The sequence below is a fragment of the Carassius auratus genome, chromosome 3 (genome assembly GCF_003368295.1).
Source record: "Carassius auratus strain Wakin chromosome 3, ASM336829v1, whole genome shotgun sequence".
NCBI classification, from domain to species: Eukaryota; Metazoa; Chordata; class Actinopteri; order Cypriniformes; family Cyprinidae; genus Carassius; species Carassius auratus.
In genome coordinates, this window is record NC_039245.1 from 1,563,566 (window position 1) to 1,588,580 (window position 25,015).

Genomic DNA, 25,015 nt, shown 5'->3' on the forward strand with positions numbered 1-25,015 from the left:
AAGTCACGACTTGAAGACAGCTACAAGATAGCAATTGAAAATGCTGCAAAGATAGCACGCAAGAACAAAGTGAGGTATGACAGGCATGTGACTGCTTCGGACTTGGAAGCTGGAGACCGAGTATTGGTCAGAAACGTTCGCATTCGAGGAAAACATAAGATTTCAGACAAGTGGGAGTCAATTGTCCATGTGGTGGTGAGGAGAGCAGGTACCCTGCCCGTCTATACAGTCAAACCTGAAAATCAGGATGGTCCTTTGAGAACACTGCATAGGGACTTACTCCTTCCGTGTGGTTACTTGTCTACAGTGGTCAACAAGGCGCCTGACCAGCAGCCCACAAGGCGCAGACCAGCAACCCGTGCAAATCCTACTGTGGATGAAAATAATTTCTCAGACGATGAAGATGAAATCATTCCTGCTTACTATTTCAGAGAACCTCAAAATGCTCAGTTTCCCACAGTCCATGACCGTCTAGTGCAGCCTGATCCACCTATGTCTACTGTGCAGGATAAACAGCATACTGAACCTCCAAGCAATTGTCCTGTTGAGAGTCCTGTAAATGCTCAAAATGTTGATTGCACTCCTGAGATTAACAAGCCACCTGATATGTCCAATGGTGCCTCAAACAGTCCTCTCACACTTAATGACCCTAACTGTCACCACTACGACACTGAGGACCTACTTACCGAAAGAGTCATGCTTGATGAACAAGTGGATGAAATCGTTATGACCGAAAGTAACTTACCTGCTAGTAAAAACCCTGTGGAGGAACAAAACTTACCTGATGATGACATCCAAATTGAGCAGCTTCCAGTGTTCTCTGACATGTTAGAGAGTGGAAAGGAGATGAACCGTAAAGAACCAGAAGAGGAAATAAAGGATACAACAGTCAGGAGATCAGAGAGAAACCGTCAGCCGTCAAAGAGACTTGACTATACTGAACTCGGAAACCCCTTTGTCACAGTGGTTAAATCATTCTTTCAGGGGTTAACCACAGCTGTGGCTGACATCTTAAGTGAGGGTGAGAACTCATATCCTTCTGTCCTGTACCCTGAGATACAAACAGTTCAACCATTGCCATGTACAGGGACGTACATGAGTTCAAAGGGGGAGAGTGTAGCCAGGTTTTATAATGAGAAACCCTATTTAGCTGTCTAACCCAGTCACGAAAGGGTTAACTTTCATTTTGTATCTTTGATGGACTTGTGAGTGAGCCAATGGGTGAATTTTATGAGGTACTGAACTGACCAATCAGCTGCCAGCTAGGCTCCGTTACAGTTACGCCTCTAGTTTTGTGTCACTGCACGTTCTTTTGGCGCTTGCATTTGAGCATAGAAGGCTGCGTTATCTGCTTGGTAAGATGAACGAAACAATATAAAGTTAATTAAACGAGTTCTGTAATCATTATCGATTATACTAACTATACCTTATTGTAATATAGAGTGTAAACGAAAGCTGTGCCTGAATCCACTGTTATCACGGAGCTAAAAGCAGTGAATTCCGTTAAAATGGTGAGTTGTTTATCTGTCTGAGATCGCTAATATTCATGCTAACAGGCCAGGCAAAGGTGCTCATTGTGTAAAGCTAAAAGTGTAAGGTGTAAAGCCTGCAGTGTGCATATGTTAATAAGGTAATTAGCCACAATAGGCTAGCGAAATACTGGTTAATGTGTTTGAAACCATAAAGAAATGTTAACTTTTCATACTGTTGATAAATAGTTAGTTTGTTAAATAATGATGTTAAAAATTGTAGATTTAATTGTGGTCACTGAAGCTTAAAGAGGTAATAATTTTTAGTGCATTCTTTCCACTGTTACCGGTGCAGAGGGGGATAAATAAGCACACTAACGCCTTAATGCCTCTAATTTAAAGTGATACAATTTGATTAATGTTTACATGCAATTTATGCAGTTTTATTCTTCATACTGTTAATGTTACTACCGTAAGGTTTCATAAAACTTGATTTTGAAATGTGTCTTTATGGAGGATGTAATTTATGTAAATTTAATTTTGATACTAGAGAGAAATTTATATGGTTTTGATACCTGAGAAGAAACATAAGAGCTGTTGTACAACGAGAGAAAGATTTTTATACTGCATTATAGGTGTACTGAAATATTATTTCATTTTATTTTGTAGAAGCCTGTAGCAGTCCATTTATTCACTGAATGGTAATTGAAAGAAATGATTTGGCCTTATTTATAGGTCAGGTTTTGGTAAAGAGTTGGAAACATCGTGCAGAGATCCTTTCCACGGAGTGATACAGATCCACACGTTCCAGACGTTCTCCCAGAGATTCATAGATTCCCAGTCCGGGTGGCTGGGTGGCGAGCCAACCGTGTTTGTGACTCTGACTTTAGACGAACTGCCTGGATCATCCTCTTCATCTTCGTTGTGGTAGGACAAAAACTAATTCAGAGTTAAAAAAAAAAAAGGGCCCCAACGGTGAAACTGAACTTTTGTCAACCAAGGCAAAACGAACCGAGGACGAACTGAGCTCAACGATTCTGATACGAGAGGGTTTTGTTTTGTTTTTTTGTGCGCACTTTATTATTTTAGTTTGTTATTTTTCATAAATGTGTTTTTGCTTGTATGTATGTTTCACCCTGTGAATTTAATACAGGTTTGTCTAAACTGTCATTCTGGTGTGGTATTCCTTTTTAATTGATCTTCAATTCTCAGGCTCTTAACAATTTAGCGTCTTCTGATTCTGGTCCAAATCGTATTTATGATAACCTCTATGACTACTTTAGACTATTAAATCTATGTACGTTATTACTACCTCGTAATAAGGGTTACATTTACAATAAAAAACAAAACAAAACTTTGTTTACTTTATTTTTAAACCAGTTTTACAAATGAGGACATTCCCAAAAGGAGGTCTTTGGAGATATTGTCAGGTTTACCTCACCTTTGAGTACAATCTTGTCCCCCAAATATGGTTAAGTAGGTACACACACACACACACACACAAAATGCTTTATATACAGTATATTTGATATTTTAAAGTAATAATTCATCCAAAAATGACAATTCTGTCATTATTTACTCACCCTCGTACCTTTATAATATCACTGACTTACTTCTGTGTAAAGCAAGTGTGAACTAATGAGAAAATTCAGGGCATTCTTCAATATTATGAAAGAGGACCTCAAAATGACAAAATATGCACCATAAAAGTGCTAGTGCTTTGTGTGAAGAATATATTATGAGTTACTTCATTACTTGCTAAAAATCTAGACGTTGACTCTAGTTCTGCTAAAAAAAATAAATAAATAAATACTTTCAGGAATAGCTGGTCTAAATGATTAATTCATGTATCGATTTAAACTGGTTATTAATGTGGTTAATCTCAATCACTCATTGACTGATACTTAACAGCCCACAAAATGAGAAGATTAGCCATGAAGAACTTATACGTATTCATGTACTACTTTAAATCCAAAATGGTTACTCTACTATAGTTAAGAAATGTCAGCACCATTATTACAGATTATAAAAAAAGCTCATTAAAGCAGATTGAAAGAAAAAGAAAAAGAAAAAAAGAAATATTAGACATACAGATGGAACAAGGCAGGAATAGAAAGGGAGAGGTCAAAGGGGTGTTAGTTAGTGAGTATACTTCAGTTCTGTTACAGTTGGATGAAATATGACAAGGTGATTTATATTCTCATTTAATACTGCTCTTACAATGGAAGGGTCTGGCTGCAGGCAGGATGACCTTAAGACTGCCTGTCCAAAAAAAAAAAAAAAAACAGTAGGCAGATCCGGTCATTAAATTATTGCGCTATCAATGTACAAAGGCAGGGGTAACTTTGCAGATTGGCAAAATATAGGAAAAATAAATAAATACAAATAAATAAACAGAAAATATAATATAAATATAAAATTTTATTATTATATTTTATAATAATATAAAATTCAATTAAAATTTCTTCCCATTCCATCTGTTCATAAATCACATCCTTCGGTGAAACCCATAAGCAGCATGTCAAAAATATAACAAGATTTGTTATTATTTTATTGCTCGTAATCAGAGACACTAAGTTTTTGTGATCACTCTGCCCATTCGTACTGATCCATCAGAGAACAACTGAAGAGGAAACACTGGGCACTGAGAAGGCGAGCCTGAATTAATTTCTCTGATGTTCAACAGAAGTGAAAGGAAGTGAATAGAAGTGCATCGGCGGGGTGTGGGTTGTGTCAGAACACTATGGCCTTCTCTCTACAGGTAGCGATGGCTGACTGTGTGGTTGCCATGTTACAGACAGAGCAGGGCTTTAAAGAAGTAAATAAAAGTGCAGAGGGACACACTCACAAAAGCCTGCACACACACATACAGTGAAAATACACAACTTACTCCCCTCAAACACTTCAGATCACGTGGGGATTTAGCTGTTGTTTCCAGCTGTGAAACCACAGATGAGTAACAGGTACATAACGCTAAGTCACATTTGATTTACTTTGGAACAATACTTCTGTTTATTTTCAAAAGAGGGTATCCAGAAGCGCAGAAAATGCATTTTCCTTTCAAAATATTTAATAAAGCGCACAAAGAGCATTTTCCTTTCAAAATATTTAATAAATACAAATTAAAAAATCAAGAGGATACTTAAAAATAATAATAATAATATTTATATATGTATATTTTTTAGGAAAAACTATATGTTTGTAGGCCAGCCAAAAAGTAAGTATTTCCCTGGTCCCCTTGACAAAAAGTTAATAGCTTTGATTTGTTCAACTATATGATCTTCATAAATGAACACACATTAATAAAAAATGAATTTAAGACTAAATGCAACCACCAAAGGTAAAATGCTAAAGGTAGGCTATAAACTACATCAACTTCAACGCTGAAGTCAACACTGTTTAAAATGAAATAAATATAAACCAATCCATGCAATATCAAACTAATCAGCTAATAATCTCAAAACACCTGCAAAGGTTTCCTGAGACTTCAAAATGGTCTCTCAGTTTGGTTCACTAGGCTACACAATCATGAGGAAGACTGCTGATCTAACAGTTGTCCAGAAGACAATCATTGACACCCTTCACAAGGAGCGTAACCACAAACATTCATTGTCAGAGAAGCTGGCTGTTCACAGAGTGCTGTATCTAAGCATGTTAACAGAAAGTTGAGTGGAAGGAAAAGGTGTGGAAGAAAAAGATGCACAACCAACCGAGAGAACCGCAGCCTTATGAGGATTGTCAAGCAAAATCGATTCAAGAATTTGAGTGAACTTCACAAGGAGTGGACTGAGGCTGAGGTTAAGGCATACAGACGTGTCAAGGAATTTGGCTACAGTTGTCGTATTCCTCTTGTTAAGCCACTCCTGAACCACAGACAACATCAGGGGCGTCTTACCTGGGCTAAGGCAAAGAAAAACTGGACTGTTACCCAGTGGTCCAAAGTCTTCTTTTCAGATGAGAGCAAGTTTTGTATTTCATTTGGAAACCAAGGTCCTAGAGTCTGGAGGAAGGCTGGAGAAGCTCATAGCCCAAGTTGCTTGAAGTCCAGTGTTGTTTCCACAATCTGTGATGATTTGGGGTGCAATGTCATCTGCTGGTGTTGGTCCATTGTGTTTTTTGAAAACCAAAGTCACTGCACCAGTTTACCAAGAAATTTTGGAGCACTTCATGTTTCCTTCTGCTGATCAGCTTTTTGAAGATGCTGATTTTATTTTCCAGCAGGATATGGCTCCTACCCACACTGCCCAAAGCACCAAAAGTTAAATGTTAAATGACCATGGTGTTTGTGTGCTTGACTGGCCAGCAAACTCACCAGACCTGAACCCCACAGAGAATCTATGGGGTATTATCAAGATGAGCTGAAGGCCACTGTCAAAGAAACCTGGGCTTCATACCACCTCAGCAGTGCCACAAACTGATCTCCTCCATGCCACGCCGAACTGAAGCAGTAATTAAAGCAAAAGGAGCCCCTATCAAGTATTGAATGCCAACTATTCACTAAAATATGTTTTTTTTTTTTTTTTTTTTTTATTGTTCTTATGAAGTATTCAATTTTTTTGAGATAGTGAATTAGTGGGTTTTTGTTTAATGTGAACCACAAGCATCACAATTTAAAGAACCAAATACTTAAACTACTTCAGAAACATTGAATTCAGTGACTTTGAGACTATGAAACTTTATTCATATTATAAAATTGGAAATTGCCTTGTTAAATGTGGTTCAGTGGGCTTATGTATATATATGCCTTGTGCAGTTGCAATACTTCAGGAATTCAACAACATGTAGGATTAAAAAAAAAAAAGTTACTAAACTAAAACAAAAACTGTGGTAAACAAAAACTGTGATACATCATGAGGGCGAGTAGAAAGCAGAATCAATTGCACTGCACCTATTGATTCACTTCCTGTTTATTTAGGCAACACAATACTGCTAATGACTAATCTAAATGATGTCTCAGTCCTGAGTCTCTTTATACTTCACTCATTGTCAAATCATTCAGGGTTCTGCTGGTGCATGCTGGGCAAAATCACATGACAGCTTCGCAGGGTGCATGTGTCGGGGTGGCAGGGTCTCTGTCAGGAAGGGGGAGACTGCAGAGATGGCGGCAGGGGTCCACCAGTCTGATGGGCTCCAATTAACTGCTAATGCTTTCACTCCGCTGACCTACACAGGATTAGGCCCTGCATTAGCTACACACACACACCCACATCTCCCTATACTTGCCATTTGTTGGGCTAAAATGGATCTTGTTGTCTCCAGCAGAGTTGTCTAACACGTGTCTGAACACAGGAAACGGGAAAGGTAAAGAAAAGCACAAATAGCCACAACAAATCTGAGCAGACCTGTCCACTATCAGGCCTCCACATCTCATTCCTAAATCCATTCCCTTCCCCTTTTATTCCTTTAGTCTCCTGCTGTCTTTCAGTCTCAGATCCTTTTCCTCCTTATCCTCAGGGCATTTCTTTTCCGCTCGCTCTCTTCTTTAATCTTGGGAGGAGATGTTATCCGAAGCACATCTCACTGCAGGGCTGTTTCATTCGCTGCTGTTCCTAACATTCAAAGAAGATGGCCGGCGCGGTACGAGAACTGGCTCCATCACAGCATCGTTCAACATGCAGCCCAAGCAAAGATAAATACATCTTATAGTGTCCAGCTATTGATTCTTCACTATGTTGTTCATTGCCTAATTGATCCCTGAGGCTCTGTAGACTACTAAATGTGCTGTTTAGCTAATATCTGCATCTTTGGATTTAGTTAAGTTTAGTCTGTCAATAAATGCTGGGTCCAGACGCATCTCTGAGGATTAACAGTAGTGTTTTTTTTTTTTATTTATTTATTTATTTTTATTTTTTTAACTTCACTTGCAATGCACCATATGGCAGGACTAATCAAGCTGATAAATGTCTATTAGACGTTACATGGCCTTCCATTATAAATACTGTATTAAGTTTGAGCTTGCAGATGGCATTCTAAACATTAAATACAAGTCTCATTTTTTTAGAGCAGAAAAAGTTAACAATTAGTAGTAGCAATGCACAATATATTAAATGCGCAATAGTGGTTATCAGTTGATATTAGGGATTTCTTTAACCTCAAAATGAACATCAGTTTTTCATACTGTACATTATAATGTTGTGATGCCTAATTCCTAACTCTAAATTTACATTTAAAATGAATTAATTTTATATTTCCTTAATTTTTATTTAGACAAAACAGTAGATATATTTTAATGTCAGCCATTTATCAGCTAACAGCCATAACATAAAAATAATTAAGGTCTTATCAGGGATATTTATATCACAACATCCCTAATAGTAGGCTTTGTGTTAAAAGATTCATTGTTGCGATGTGTTAAGCTGTGTTTTTGTGTCCAGGCGAAAGACATGACCTTTTTGTTCTTACCAGTGTGACCAAACATCTAGTTCTCCCTCTGGCCCTGTTAAAGGTCACCAAACTTACATATGCCATATTAAACCACAAACTATAAGTTATCAATAATTAGGGCACATGCTTCATCTCTGAACACATGCACAGGAAGGTCTAAAAACTTACGATAATGAGGAATATGAAGTAGATGAAGTTGTAGAAGGAATGAGCATCCATGACGTAGTACATGATCTCCACCCAACCCTCCAGCGTGATCACCTGCACAGACCAGATCAGACCACATTCAAGCTCTTTATACACCTGGGAAAGATCGGTCTCAGATGATCCATCACAAGTGCTGTTTATGTAACGTGTCTACTATTTGTGATTGGATTTTGAGGGTAGAGTCTCTGATTTTGCGTCTACGAAATGTATGTTATTAGAAGATTTAGAAGCATTAAGAGAACAACAACATCACTCATTACAACCTCACTTTTGTTAGATTCTTCATCAGTTCAGCAAGGTAGCTTGTGTACTAATCTAGCTCATACTTAAACTTGGCATTGTGCACTGCAAATAATGTGAAGTTGCTTTGGAAAAACACTTTGCTAAATAAATAAATGCAAATTCTTAAAATTATTTGCCAATGGGTAAGTAAAATCCAAATGAATTCAAAATGAAAACAAGCTGATTTTTCTTACCTCATTTGTAAAAAATATATCTTTAAACCTATGTTTTACCACAGCTGATGACTGATAGGTGTGTAGGCGACCCTACACTGTTGTCCAAGACGCATTAGGATGGATTAGCATTTGCAATACACTACACATGCAATGCTGTCACATGCATTTTCAACTTCCTCTGAATGTGGTTTGAGTGATTGGGTCACAAAATACATTAGATCACATTTACACCATGTAGCAAGTGCTGTCGATTAATGCTAGGTTCACCTAAAATGTGTAATTTCGACAAATGCCACTTGACTCAATCGCATACCTGAAATATGACGATCCATGCGTAACCTATGTTGTCAAAATTGATCGCTCCTTTATGTGGGTTGGTGTGACCTGTGTGACAGCGGGTGTAATACTGGTTCCAGTTCACACAGAGCCCCACGGCGGAGACACTGCCATTGACCAGCGGTTCTGCGCTCAAACCCAGGGCCTGACGGTGCAGCACATCCTCTTTATTAAGACAGCACTCCCGTCCACCTTCTCTCCGAGCGGGTACATCGCTGCAGGACATGATGCCGTTATCCTGAGCCAGAGAGCAGATGAAGGGCCGCTCGTCATCCTCCTCAGGCTGATAATATGGGGCGGGGAGGGTGATGCCAGATGTGCTGAGGACAAGACGAAAGGAAAAGTCAAGGATTTTGAAAATTCAGTGTTAAAAAAAACTCTCCATCTATCCATCCACGCATAATCTCTGCCAGCTGTCAAATTTCTACTAATTCTACTTATATATTTTCTTTTTTCAAAGTATATATTATATATTAGACTCACAACATTTCGTTAATGTTTTACTAGAAAAAAAAAACAGTAGTATAAGAAAAAATTACTTTAGTCTGGGAGTGTGTGATATATATATATATATATATATATATATATATATATATATATATATATATATATATATATATATATATATCACACACTCCCAGATTTAAGTAATTTTTTCTTATACTACTGGTATTTTTTTTTTCTAATAAAACATTAACGAAATGTTGTGAGGTCTGTGCTTATAAAAAGAAAAAAAAAAAACTGTAAAAATATATAAATCTAAGAAAAAAACTATTAAAATCCATAGTCAGATATTTTATTTTCAATGGCAGAACTTGAATCATTTTGCATTTATGTATCTCAACAGTTGTGTTGGTATAATTAAAGTCTGTTCTTGCAGTATAGCTGAAATATCTATTTCTAAGCAGACCTAAATAGATCTGAGCAGCAACCAGTGTGGATTAATTCTACAACAGACCAACTGAGAGTGTGTAGTGTGTTTGTACATGTGTGTAAAGCCCTTGTATCTGGGAGTGACCCATTGAGGGCAGCCTGCCCCTTAATCACAGTGGTTTACTGCCCAGAAATAGCTGTTTCCATCAGCCACTCACTCTCGCATACACATAACAGGGTCACAATGACTACTCACACTCCCTTTCCCCCAGTCTCTCTCTCCTTTTTTCTCTCTTTTCCCGTTTCTCTCACACATCCATGTATATGCACCAACGTGCAATGCAATTTCTCCACCTAGCACACACAAGCATAGAGCATGCAAGCCACACTGACCAATCAGTGTCCCTATTGCCTTGCGGTCTAGACAGTTAATCTAAACGTGCACACACACAAACATGCACACAAAGCTCCCATGACAGCCATGTTGAAGGTATCGGTGCCAAGAAAGGATTGGTTCATCATCCCCAGGGTGTAATTCTCCCCATTTGGACGGAGCACTCCTTGATAAAGGGCAAGAATGTTTCCGTCGTGGAGAACGTTTTTCCTTTGCCCTTCAACAACACGGCAGCCAAAAGATCTGAACCATTCGATAGCAGTAATGAGCAATTGTATATCAGGCTACACCAGTAAAAGCAATTTGTCTAGGTAGAGCACAATGCTGACACTCGTGCGAGGATGCTTGTGATATGGCAAATTGAGCCAATGCGTCAAAGCATCTGTGGGCTTTGTGCGCAACACACTGAGATCTCTCCTATAAAAGTCAGTCCACACTTTTAGCACGACAGTCCCGCTGTACCACGTGACACCGATTTTCTTTAAGAGCTCAGGGGTATGGTGACAGCTGGGAGTGTTGGGAGAGAAAGACAGAGAGAGAAAGAATCAGTAGGTCTGTCAGGGCTCTGCAAGGAGTGCTGGAATGTGAATGATGTTTGTGCCAGTGCCAGGGCTCGGGCACAGCAAGGCAGCACACTGAGAAGCGCAGCCCAATGTGGCACACTGCTAACACCCCACTGTTGCACAAAAATGACATACCGATGCCAATAAGACTGCCCTCGCACATGGAGATAATTGACCAATAACTAACAAACTGTTTATGGGTCATCGCAGGTGTGTGAATGTTAAGGAATGCAGCATAAAAACAAGCCCCGAGGAGAAGTCGACTTTTTAAATGAATTTTCTTTCACTTCAAATGCGGTGAAAATGAAATAAAATTAATTGTCTTTATAGTGCCTGTAGAATAGTTATCATTAAGAGTCTTAAAGCTTGTTGAAAATTTAAGTGACAACTTGCAAGTTATTGATCTGAATGCAAACTAATTTTATATTTGTTTGCTTCAATGTTTGCTTCAATATTTATTTGCTTATTCTCCACCCCTGTATTGAACTGAAGCTCTCATTTATTTTTGAATGCAATGTCCACATCTTTAAAATAATAACCAATGAATAGTAACACATTTTGCTTACATTTTCTCTTCTTGATTAAATGTTGCACTCAGATGTACGTCAAAATACTGATCTGTAAATCAGTCCCTACTTTCATCACTACTTTAAAGGTACTATCAGAATGTTTCATCAGCTATGTTTTCATCAAAGCGAATTTGATTTGTGAAAAATCTGGATGTCTAAGAGAACAAAAGTGTCACTTTCGAGGGGAAATAGGAGCAAAGCAGAAACTGAAAGGCAATAAATGTAATAAATTAATATACGACCGTGGAGACAAAGCGTTGTTACAAACTTCATGTTTCTGGATTCTTGCAACTGCCTCGTGGGAGCAACAGCACATCAGACAGTTCTCTGAGGTAACTGTATTAATCTAGGCAAATCATTTAGTTTTAATTAAAAAATTAAAAAGACATCTCAGATTCTGATGCACACCTCAGATTTCATTTGGTAAATGTGTCTATATTGTAGTTTATTCTATATGTGTGTCCGAATAAATTACATCCCCGCTGCAAAAAAAAAAAAAAAAAAACCCTGCAAATGCTGATTAGGTATGTTCTGAGGCTGCTGGTCACGAACTGGTCCTAAGCAACTAGCTCCTGCTTTGGACCAGTTTAGAATTAGCACATGAGCAGCTTAAACCAGCTCAAACCAGCAGCCATGCTTCAAAACATACATAACCATCATATGATGCTTTTTTCAGCAGGGATATACAGCTCAAGTGAACATACACATGTAGATGCACATTTTGGTCTTTCAATCTATAATTTGTTTAATGTAATATTCAGTCAGAAGCCAATCAGAAACTACTTGTGAATCACTTCAGGTTTGCTAAAATGGTGTATGGTTAGCAAATGGCTTTAGTTAGCAAAATGGCTAAAGTAAGCTAAATGCTTAAATTGCTTGTAGCAGCTTTAACATTTTTCCTTTGATATACTTGTAAAACTTTGAAGCAAATTATGACAGTACTAAAGTTTCGATGTTCAGAGGGTGCTAGAGCAGCTAAATGTTGCTATGGCTACATTGTTTTGGTTAAGCAACGTTTGAAGCCAGTAAAAATATGTGTTCCGACTTACTTGCGATCTAACATTTGCACAGTTACTTAAATGTCTGCAAATGCAAAATACATTATATAATGCGCTACACTAAAACTGTGTAGTATTTGTTCTTTCAAACCCCATAAAAACATTTTGTTTTAAGTAATCCACCCCCCACCAAAGAGGAAGGTGAGTGTACATTTTAAAAAGACTTAAAGAGAATGTACAAAGCAGAAGAAAACCAGGCGCTCTCTCAAGAGACTCTGTGATAGACTCTTCTTTCAAAACACTTCATCATCCTTTGAATACAGCCTGTAAATAAACTCGCTGCTAGACAATAAATGACAATCAGACCTCAGCTGATGTTTAGCTCAGACATGCGCTTTTTTATCCCACACACACGCATACAAACAAACGCATGTGGTGTCTAGCACACTGCCTTGCACTGTGAGTCCTTTCAAATCCAATCACACAGCAAAGAGAGGCAGGCAGACCAAGGTTGGCACGGTAACCTCAGGCAGACACCCACTCATGAATATGGATGCCAATCTGAGTTTTAATCAACTGGAGCCATCGAATGGGTGGTACCACATTTGCATTTTTAGTGGCAGGTAGACATTAAAAACAAAAAGATGAGAGGAGAGATTAAAGAGAAGGATACATGTAAGAAGATGACTTAAAGTAAGTAAGAGAGAACATACGACAAAGATAACATGGAACTGAATAAATAATTGGTTCATTAGCCCCAAAGACAATGTGATCCCAAAACATCAATTGAACACATCAAGTATCCCTTCTTCGAGAGGAAGGACATTTGAAATACAAGTCCAATCCAATTTTGGAGTGCTCAGGCACACCGAAACGCATCTTCAAGAAGATCCGGCCTCCTAAATTCAATCTTTTTATCCTTGTAAACCTAAACCGTCATCCAAATAAACCCACAATTTGGATTCAGTGCTCTCCTCAATTACATCACAGTTGAAGACATTCGGTATATTCAGTCTTTTCTCTCTCTCACTCCCTTAAGCCCACCGGCCGTCCTCTTTTGGTACTCACAGGGTGAAGTTCTCCTCTGGGTAACAGCGATTTCTTAATAGTCCAGCCCATAGCTGCACGCCAATTATGCCAAAAATGAAGAAGACAAAGAAACAGAGCAGAAGCACATTTCCTAGCATGGGCAGAGTGTCCAGCAGCAGGTTCACCAGGATACGCATACCTACACAAACACAAGAACATCGAAAAAGTATTATTAATATAGCGAAGAATGACATGCACTGAGATATTCATTACTTTTTAATACCTTTCATAAAATTTTATAATTTTTTTTCCACCTCTGACCCAACTGAATACTTTTATTAAGCAAAACTTGTCATCATTTAAATCTTGGAGCATAAAATCAATGTAACACTCACTGATCAGTCATAAACTGTCACATGTTTCTTAAGTTAGACATTGCTATTCTTATGTTATTTTAGGACATCCAGTCATTTATCCTTCATTTTGTTTGTACATAACAATTTGTGTCACTGTCACTGTCTTCCCGGTGGCAACTCTTGAGAGCCTGTCATTATAAAACTTGTGTGTTTACTTCCACACCAGTGGGACTGTTTGTGAGTGAGAGTGTTTGTGTTAGCGAAGCACTGCTGGGTTTGAATGAACGGTGTGTGTCCATTCTGACTGGAGAACAGCAGCATGTGATTACTGCAGTGTTTGTGGTTTGGGGAAACACAACGGGGAACTAACACAATGCTGATGGAACACATTAACATACTGAGTTGTTTGTGGTAACACACAAATATATACATACATATATATATATATATATATATATATATATATATATTCCAGAGTGCCAGATATTCACAGCACCAGTCACTTCACCTGTCCACATGACATTTATAAATAACATGTATTAAATAAATAAATGACATATATATATATAAAATTTCGCCGTTAATCTATTCATAAAGTTGGGTTGGGAGCTGGGTCTATACTAAGCAACCTATGATGACTTTCACCTTGATATTTTAGTGCGGATGTATACCTAGCTGAATTGCACTGTAGGGGAGAGAATGAGTCTTCATACCTGTGTATGCCTACTGTGAACTTACCACATCAAACGTGACGTGCTGACATGGATGCAGCTGAAGCCGCTGGGTTTGCTTCAGGGATTTTTAAAAAAAAGAAGCTTCCCAATGGAAACCTTGACAAGACTCACGCCTGTTTCACCCATAATCAGTTTGCAGTATGTATGCAGTCCGTGTGCGTTACGTATGTGGTGCAGCACGGACTCGATGTGCTTTCACACTGGACGCGTTTGCAGTCCACTACTTGGTACGTAAACGATCACTAATATATATATAAGCAGAATTGTGTCTTGGGACATTTACAGAGAAATTAAAGAAATGTCAAGAGAATGATTCAAAATATCTGACACAAAGGTTAAATGATAACTTATCTTCAAAGTGGGATGTTATTTTATTCTAGATCTCACAGCATCATTTTCCATGTCTTTATCAAGATGGAAACCTCTCTTTCCTTCTCTCTCTCTCTCTGCCTCTTTATCATCTTTATCAGTGTTACACAATTCTCCAAATGTGACAATTCTGCCATAATTTACCTATTAATTTTATAAAAAATGTAACAGATTTTTTTATTTTATTTTAATTTTGTTATGGACAGTCCTTTAGTGAGGTCATTTATCAATGTAACTACATGTTTTGATCAACAAATTTAATGATTACTTGATAAAGATTTTGAGGGTGCTTGAGACTGAACTCACAAAGAACAATTTCTTGGCAATGAAATATTGTCATATTATTTTGACAATATTTTCATAACTACAAAAAGGCACATTTCTCTTCAAAAGTTTGAGCTCACTATTTCATTATTTATTTATTTTAAATGGCCACATTTATTTGATTAAAAATACAGTAAACACTAATATCATGACATAATTAATTTCAAATAAATGTTCTTTTATTAGTATGATCAGTGTTGAAGACGTGCTGCTAAATATTTCTGTCTAAAACGTGACCCTTTTTTTAGGATTCTTTCAATAGAGAGATTTAAAAAAAAAATTACTAATCTGAAATTGGAACTTTTGAACTGTAGTGTGTAATCACTTTAGAAATTGCTATGCTTTTCTTGGCACTGAATTTTTACAATTTCCTGAAATTCCCAGGTTTTTGGTAACCATGGGAACCATGCAAAATGTCTACACTGCTCTTTTCCAACAAAAGCAGATGGTGATTTTCCAAATATTTGACTAAATATCCATTTGCCTCTTCCACTGAAAAAAACAAAACAAAAAAAACTACAGGTTTGGTATGACATGAGAACGAGTAAATGATGACTGAATGCTTATTTTTTGTGAACTACCCCTAAAATCTTGCATAAAACCTTGCTACAATTTGAGATGCTACATACATAGTTAAATGGATGTTAATTTGATACTGTTTGCCTAAATGCATGAGGAAGGGAGTGTAATAGTGTGTGTGCATTGGGTTTTTGTTTCCAAAATTAGTTTTTTCCCCATATGCAAACGAGTTAGCACACAAAGACCTACATTCTAGAAACATTTCCTGAAACCCTCTGCTTGAAATCTCTTCATCAAGACTTCAAGCGGCAAAATCAAATGCAAGCTAATTCACTTAGCATTCATATTTCATGCGCTACACCATTGCCACTGGCACTGAAATATTGATAAATCCTGGGCTTCTTATAGAAGCTTGAAGAAAGGCCACAATGTTTGGGAGGGGTATGTGAGACAGAGGAATATGAATTATGGCGTTTGTTCAAGAACAACTGTTTTTCTACCCAATTACAGGAGGGATTAATCTGGCTTTGCTAATGGTGGTGGCAGAAAAGTAATGGCTCTGAAATCCTCTTTGATTCATTCCAGCTTTGCTTTTCTGGAAGACCTGCACACCAAATACAAAGCTACACATGTACTCTACCATGGGTTTGATAGGGCAGGGCTTGGAGCCGATGCATGAGGGTGATTTTGATGCTTAGCATTAACACAACAAGAAAAATCCACTCACAATGAATCAGCTGAACACATGAGGTTTGTAGATCACAGCTTTTTTTTGGGGGGAAATGTGTGTGTGTGTGTTTACTCACTGGGTACTCTGTTGATGGCTTTAAGAGGTCTGAGTACACGCACTGTTCTGATGGCGGAAAAGTTGATGTTCTGGAGATCAAGGGAGTATTCAACTATCCTGAGAAGAAGAAACAAACAGACAATTAGTGTCACAGTCACTGGGTATAGACAAACTCTGAATGCTGTTCCTGTAGTTGAGACCTGCTCATTAAAGCAGTGTAAAGACGGAGACCAGAAGAGGGTAGAGTTTGTGTCAAGACTGAGATCACATATTCTTGAGTCCATTAGACTATGCCCATGATATGTAATCTTGGACTCGGATTCTGAACTCGACTCAAACGTGACCCTCTTCTGAACTTGTTCTCGACTCTGCCTTAAATGAGCAGATCTCGACAACAACACTGATTTCTGCCACTTACAGTATTTCATTACTTACAATGGAACAAAATCTGATCTAAAAAATAGTTTTCTCACATTTTTAGATTGTATTTTACATTTTTGAACATACATTTTTTGGTGAAACAAGTACTTTTATTCAACAAGGATGAATTAAATTAATCAAAAGGCCTCCGAACCCCTTCGCAGACGGCGTTTGCCATTGCCTGGCCAACCTTAATGATCCTTCCGCAGTAACATTTGTAACATTTAGAACAGGGGTCTCTAGGTGTCCTGCAGAGCTCAGCTCCAACCCTAATCAAACACACCTGATCCAGCTGATCATGGTTTTGCTAGGCATATTAGATAAACTTCCATGCAGGTTTTTTGAGGTAAGTTGAAGCTAAACTCCTCCAGGGTCGAGTTTGGAGACCCCTGATTTATAATGTTATTTGTATTTTGCATTCATTTTTTGATAAAAAAAAGTCCAGTTCTTCTTAACTTTCTATTCAAATAATCTCTAAAGAATGTATCATGGTTTCCACAAAAAAAAAAATTAAGTAGCACAACAGTTTTATTTATTTTTTTGGTCACATAAATGCAACATTGGTGAGCATATGAGACTCAAAAACAATCTATATAAAAAAAATGTATATCATGTCAACGCATTTAATATATATATTTTTTTCTTTTTTCTGTGACTTATTATTAATCTAAAAGATTAATTTGGTCTTGCTTCTATCCTCAGCGCCAGGTAACATCCATTGTAGGTGAACAGAAGTAGAAAACAGACCAGCCCTACACACCACAAACACAACCCTTCATTTATCCCTCTGACACACACACAAAGAAGAGAACAGGCCATTCTAATGCAACCCAACTCAAAGCACAATGCTGTTCATCTTGATCTGACCATGTGTACTATGTCAGGAACTGAAGCGGTGGGGGTTCATCTCGCTCATCTGTGTGAGAGCAGCACTGTTTGGGATACTAACTGACTACTCTGGCCTGTGGGACTGTGTGTTTGAAAACAGAGGCCAGAGGGTTTCTTTTCCTGGACAGAACCAGACATTACCTGCTGTTGATCTCCCCTTTAATCTGCACGGTTCATCACAGCAGTCAAATCTAGATGCCGTTGTACTACCACAAGCAGATACACACACAGTCACTTTACTCTTGCCACCTGAGCGAGGGCCATCTTAAAACAGACACACCTCCTGTGATGTCACCAGTCTCGTCAGCCATCCTTTGACCTCTGTCTCCATGAGATGTTTTTCAATGGGAGACATCTGCGATGAGAGCTGAGTCACAGAACGAGACGGATGAGTCACAACGGCCACTGAGAATACAATGACAGCGTCTCATAGCAGCAGCACAGGGTGTCACACATTCAACACGTCTACAGAACCACACAGCGATAAATACTCCACAGCTCTCCAGAGCCAATCCGCTGCCAAAACCCTGCCCACATACACACAATTAAACCGTTTAGTAGCATTTACTTTAACGAGAATGATCAGTAGGCCCATATGGATTCTGCAACGCTGTTTCTGTGCTGATTTCAATAGGTGGTCATGTGATTGGACAGTTCAAACTAAGATGCCTTTATTTGTTTGGATAGGGTAAATACGGCTTATATCATTAATTACAAAATTACTGATAAAATTTTTTGTTAAAGAGGTTTTTTATTACAATAACATAAATACTGCTAAAAAAAAACTATACAAAAATTACACCGCATGACATTAACAATTAACTTGTTTTTAAAGAGTAAAAAAAAAAAAAAAAATCTAGAAAGAATATGATTGTTTCAAACAGTCCAATTATGTCAGGAACTCATTGAGAACATTGAGAATATGCTCTACATGAACAACAAATTACTAGCATAAAGTTTCACAGGATTAGCCTACATTATTAGGAGCTCAGGTTCATACAACAAGGTTTTTTTTTTTTTGAAAGACTGAATATTTGGTTTAATTATTGAATTGACATGACTAAATATTGACTATATTTAAAGGACCAAAACAAAAACAACTGTAAAAATTAACACTGAAGTGAAATCCAGACTTTTATTTTGTATCCAGTGTGCAACCCACCGGCGAGTAGAAACAAAGAGCTAATTAAAATATTCAGTAGAGACTAAACATCTGGTTGCAGGCAGTGCATTTCGACAGGCAGGTGCGGACATGCTGTGCCTTGATTAGATAAGTAACCAATCATTATGAGTGTACCGATGAGACTGGATGCTAAGAAAAGTTGTATAAAGGGCTTATGGGATATCCGTCACCCCCAGTGGCGTGGGTTTATCTAACTAAACTTTAGGCTTTAGGGAAAATAAAGTAAAAAAAGTAATTCTGAGCTGGAAACGGGCCAGAAAGCAAGAGTGAAAGAGGACGAGAGCATGGACTGTGTTCCTTCGTAGTACTACCACACAACACACAAGAATGATCGACTGCAGTGTTGTTGTAGAGCTTGACAATCCCATTATGTCAATTACTGTCTGAATGACAGCGGTGTCAGCACTCGAAAAATAGTGGGACGCTTCCACACAAGCACCACAGCAGCTGCGTGTGTGGCTCAAGCATGTGTGTGGCTCAGACAGTTAGAGACAAACTCGCTAACAATAAAAAATTCCAGGGCATGATGTTTCATAATAAATGCGAATCCTCATAAAAACAGGCAGAAATTTTCTCTTAACAAACGTAACATAAACACCATGTCATAGCCATGCACTACGAAACAAGGTTCCAGTGACAAGCAATGGTTTTTGACTGCAGTGAAACTAAAAATGCTGCGTGATGCAAGAAAATCACAGCCAATCAGCATCATTTGAATTCATTGGCATTCCCAATACAGTGCAGTTGTAGAAAGCATACCTTGTATTTTCATGACTTCCATGATGCTTCAGGAGATGGGATCCTTTTTTAATTTTTTCTTGTGGAACTAGTGGAATTTGTCATCTAATGTCCTGTGCTGATTGTGGAAGAAATTCTGTGCAATTGATTGAAATGTGGAAGTATTAAAATGCTTACTGGTAACTGATTACATTACTAAAATAATCCAATATTTAACATACAAATATGCATGTGGAGGGGGATGTTAAGAACATTGTTCCAATGTCCAACATTGTTGGAATGATGCATGATTTGCAAGCCTGGCAAAGTTTAAAGTTTAAGTTACCCTGCAGATTGCCCCATGAACTTGAGATTTTTGGTCATAAGTCCTTGATTACAATACTACACATCACCCATCTCCTTCAAAACATGTTAACAAGAAAAAAGCCCTCACAATAAAAATATTAAGTGGGAACTCTTCAAAACTGAAAGCAACTGCTTTACTGCCCAGCCAGGCCATGACTAAACAGACAGAACTAACATAAAGACCATCTAAGACACCATAACCTAAGTCACTTCTAATCATCTACTGAAAAACACATTTGAGTGGGGTTTAGAGATAAAAAGTTAATATTTAAAGATTGTAATGGTCCTTTCTCCATAAACTGAATTCTAATTGGATATTTATGCATTTATAAACTCATTTACTGCTTTTAACAATTGCATCCAATGGTGTTTTTCTTTTTCTACAAACCACTGAACAACATACACAGGAATGTGGGATATCATAGGCAGCAAATAATAGATCTATACCACCTTCACCTCAGTAGATGTGTATGTTATCCAAACATTGCATTCAGAGAGGCCTTGATGCCTTCCTACCTCCATGTACCGCCTGAAAAGCATTTCTGGACAGAGCCTGTGTCTATGTTAAGATACACATGGCTCACACTGATTTTTCTCCCACTTTTTCTCTCTCACTAGATTTCTTTTCCTTCCTGCATGTCCATCATGAATTATTGAAAAGCTTTAGACCAGCAGGGCTTCAGGAAAACTCCTGGGTTTTACTCGTCACGACTCTTTCTCCCTCTTCCTTTTACTCAACCTCTTTCATTCTCTTTTGTCCCTCTAGTATCTCCCTTTCTCTCTAAACACACACCTATTCTCTCTTCATTACTGTCCAAAGTTTATGATACCAATAAAATATGTGCTTCTCAATTGATGGAATTTACTGTTTTAAACATTGTTATTTATTAATATTTTGAATTAGTGTTTAATGTGATGTTGTCAAAGTTTTTTTTTTTTCTATTTAGAGTTAGTTTTACTAATTTACTCAATTATTTTACTCCGTTATTTAGTGTCCAAGGAAACATTTTAATTTACATTTTATTTCAATTGCAAAAAAGACAATAACAGTCAACAATAACAATGATGAAGACCAAAAATGCTTGAAAAAAAAAATGCTAAAAGTCATATGGCCAATTAAACTGCAATATTGTGGTGCAAATTAAGCTGTTGCTTGGTTAAAAAAAAAATAATAATTATCATTTAGACCATTAATTCGGTCTGTTTCTCATACAAAGATATCATATGGATTTAGAACACCTGGAATATAATATACAACTCTTATGGAGAACTTGTATGATGTATTTATAACATTTAGGCCTCACTGGCTTTAGTTATGTGAAAAAGTATAATCAGGATTGAAATTAAACAGAAAAAAAGTCATTAAAAGTCACATGGTTGCAGTATCACCATTCAAAAATTAGTTTCACTAGCATCATAACAGCGATGTCCCTGACTGCATCCACTCATTCTGATCATCTCATTTAATTTCAGTCTTGTAGAAAAATATATATTTTTTCATTTTATTTTGAATTTCCTCAATATGTTTACTTATTCACGCCCGGGCCTGCCGAAGGAGGCAGAGCCTGCAGCACTCCATCCATCACTTAATAAACACCTGCTAATCACATACAGAAGCTGGCCTTCTCATTAGCATGTATACATTATTCATTCATGCTGATTAGAATAGAGGATCAGAGAGGGGATTGGACAGCTAAGTCAAGAACACTACATGTTGAGTTATTTCATTTCAGAGTAAAACCAGTGAGACTGGTGTATAATCGGACAACATTATAGCACTTTAAGTAGAGTTCTTCACAGTGTTTCTGATTACAAACAAAATAAATGACTCCATTTAGATGAATAAATGCAAGCTTTGGGTGAACAAGCACATACGTCCTCTGAGGCACAATTACACACTTATAGTCAAGTCAAATATTCTGGCAGAAGTCAGACTGACCAGGTTGGATGATCCGAAAATATCAGCCTTTTTTTTTTTTGAATCAGTGGAAATGTCAGACTGGCATTGAAATGTCATATAAAGTGAGAATACCTAAGAGAGCAGGATCCCTCCCCTCTGCAAACACAATGACATTAACACGATTTACACAAACATGCTTTAAAAGCAAACGAGTCTGAACCTCAAAGGCATCATGATGCCTACATGATGTCTTGAACCAGAGGGACACAAGAAGACATGCACAACTGAACTAGCCACATTTAGACCAATTTACCATCATAGACACGCATGCAATTTCACACACATACATAATTTCATTTAAACCTGCAGAAGGTCTTTCTACATCAAACATTCTTACAGATCCTGTACAGATAGACTTATAACAGTCTTTTGTATAGTTTGCATTACATGAAACCCATAGCACGGTACAAAACCAATCAATGCTAATTGAAAATTAGAGATGACACAGACATACAGAACCACAGATAGATAGAACTATACAGTATATAAAGACAGATACAATTATAAATATAATGCCAGAATGATTGATAAATAAATATTACGAAAGATAGAATGATAAAAAGAAATAAAGAAATACATAAATAGAGGAATGGACAGATGAATGAATAGACGGGTGCATAGATAAATAGACAGGCAGATGGAGAGAGAATAGTCTATACTTTTGTAATGAATATAGTCATTAGTCTATCTCCAGGCACCCAGGTGAGTCTAGTATAACTTCAGCAGTATAATTGAATTACAAATCAACCAAGCTGTGCCAAGCAGCAAGGGAACATGCCAGTGTGATAGAGGGAGGGAGATAGAAAATAAAGACAAAAAGAAAAGAGAAAAAGAAAGAAAAAAAAATCACAGCATATGTGTGGTATTGTGGGGAGAGACATAAATAAACAGAGGCGAATCCTGAATAGAGGCTCAGATGGAGGACGAGAGAGAGAGGGAGAGATCTGGGCTGTTTCAGCACATCAATCAGAGTGTGTGTCTGTGAGAGTAATTAGCTGCCTGCCGATGGGCGGCCTCTCTCTAATTGTTCACTGCTTTGCTGCAGTCTCTGTCTCCTGCTCTTCCTTCATCTCCCTCACTTTCATGTACCGTCAGTCTCTAGAGTGTTCATGTGTGGGGTGTATATGTGTGTGTGTGTGTGCTGTTGTGTGCATCTTTTGAAACGAGACTGCAAAAATGATGACTCTTCTGGGGGTGTGGAGGCAGAAGAAGAAAAGACATACACACAGAGAGATGGTGACTAAAAAAAAGGCAGTGAGGCAATCTAAGCTTGTGAGAAACACTGAGGCTGTGTGTGTGTGTGTTGGGGAGGCATGTAATCTAGGTGTGCATTTAGCGATAGCCTCACTGACTTCACCCACAATAGAAGGATTAGTCAAGAGTCAGCTAGAAAATATTACACACAGACACAGACATCCCACCTCAAAGAAAACACACACAGGAGAGGACTTGACGTAACAGGGCTTCTAATCCAGTGTTTACCAACCAGGTGTGCGTGTACCCCAGGGGGTACTTAGAAACATTTGGATTTTACTTTGTTAAACATTTCTTCGTCGCCTGGAAGTTACAGGCTCTCATTAAAATGTGCACTAATGGCGATGTAGTCGCTCGTGGGTGATATTTCATACTTGTTTAGCTCCGGAGGTTTTTAAATTCCACCATTCAAAGAGTGCAAATGACTTTACATTTGTTAAACATCCCATCTGGATTTCATTTTCAAATGATTTGCTGTTAGGACTGGCTCTGAGAATATTTCTGTATGATTGCCCCCAGAAGTGTCACTACTGTGAAAGACAAACAAGCGCAGGTGTCTTATTAAAGAGTGAAGAAGTAGCTTAGTTAGTGGTCTTGATTGTTATAAATTAAGTAAATGATTGGTCGACAGTTTTTATACTATAAAGACTGATAATTCTACATGATATGTAGTACAACATAAAATAAAATCAATACAATTCAGAAATCATTCTGCATAAAAAGTAGTTTTTGTCCCCGAAAAAGTTGGAATATTGCTGTAACGGGAATACTCAATATGCTCAAGCTTTCAATTTATTTAAATCAATTTATAATTCAGTAATTTGATGCAGTCATTAACTCTCACTCTCTCAGTGATGAATTACAAAGTAAGATATTTGTTTGAAAGAAACAATAACTTTTATTCAGCAAGGATACATTAAATTACCCAAAAGTGGCATTAAGGGAAAGTCGTGGCCTAGTGGTTAGAGAATATGACTCCTAACCCTATAAGGTTGTGGGTCCGAGTCTTGGGCTGGCAATACCATGACTTAGGTGCCCTTGAGCAAGGCACTGAACCCCTAACTGCTCCTCGGACACCGCAGCATGAATGGCTGCCCACTGCTCCGGGTGTGTGTTCACAATGTGTGTGTGTTCACTGCTGTGTGTGTGCACTTTGGATGGGTTAAATGCAGAGCATGAATTCTGAGTATGAGCTGGGTAGATTACTTGAAAATTGTAATCCGTAACTGATTCCAAATTACATGACAAAAAAAAAAAAAAAAGAAAAAAAAAAGAAGTAGAAGTTTGTAAGATAATCCATTACATTACAAATTTCAGGCAACCCTCCACACTGCGAGTTAATCACTCGCATATGTGACTAAATTTTACTCTGGGTGACTAAATTATGTCTATCATTAGCCATTGGCTAATAAATTATTAGATTGTACTCGCCATTTTGTGTGCTGAGGCTATTGATGGAGTTTTGCTCTCCATCAGGCGATCTGTACCTTTTAATATATTTCAATGGACGCACACCGCACCTGTATTTGACCTTTTATATGTCAAAAGATCAAGGGAACTTTGATTTCTAAGTTTATGGCCCCTTTTTTCAATGGTTTTCTTTCTTAGTAACATTTCATTTGTGAATTGTAATAAATTCAGTGTTTCTTTCAGTGCTTTCCTTCATCAATACCTTCCCTCGAGCGTCGGTTGTACTTATTTATCTTAGTAAATACCCACTAATCTAAACTACTTTAAAGCAATTTTGCAATCTTGAGTTAAGAAGGTAAATCTTAAAAAATGTTACTTATTACCTATTAAAAAAAAAAAAAAAAAAAAAAAAAAAAAAAAAATATATATATATATATATATATATATA

The 25,015-nt window shown here is 37.6% G+C and overlaps 1 protein-coding gene across 1 annotated transcript in view; it reads right to left on the reverse strand.

Annotated features, from left to right (window-relative positions):
- Nucleotides 1–25,015, reverse strand: part of LOC113042893 (voltage-dependent T-type calcium channel subunit alpha-1I-like) — an 89,340-nt gene that overhangs the window by 58,629 nt on the left and 5,696 nt on the right. Inside the window, exons 3-6 of the mRNA XM_026201899.1 lie at nt 16,389–16,486; nt 13,320–13,479; nt 8,832–9,174; nt 8,022–8,114 (exon numbers count right to left, since the gene is read on the reverse strand). Coding sequence (XP_026057684.1) covers nt 8,022–8,114; nt 8,832–9,174; nt 13,320–13,479; nt 16,389–16,486 — 694 coding nt within the window. The remainder of the gene's footprint in view (nt 1–8,021; nt 8,115–8,831; nt 9,175–13,319; nt 13,480–16,388; nt 16,487–25,015) is intronic.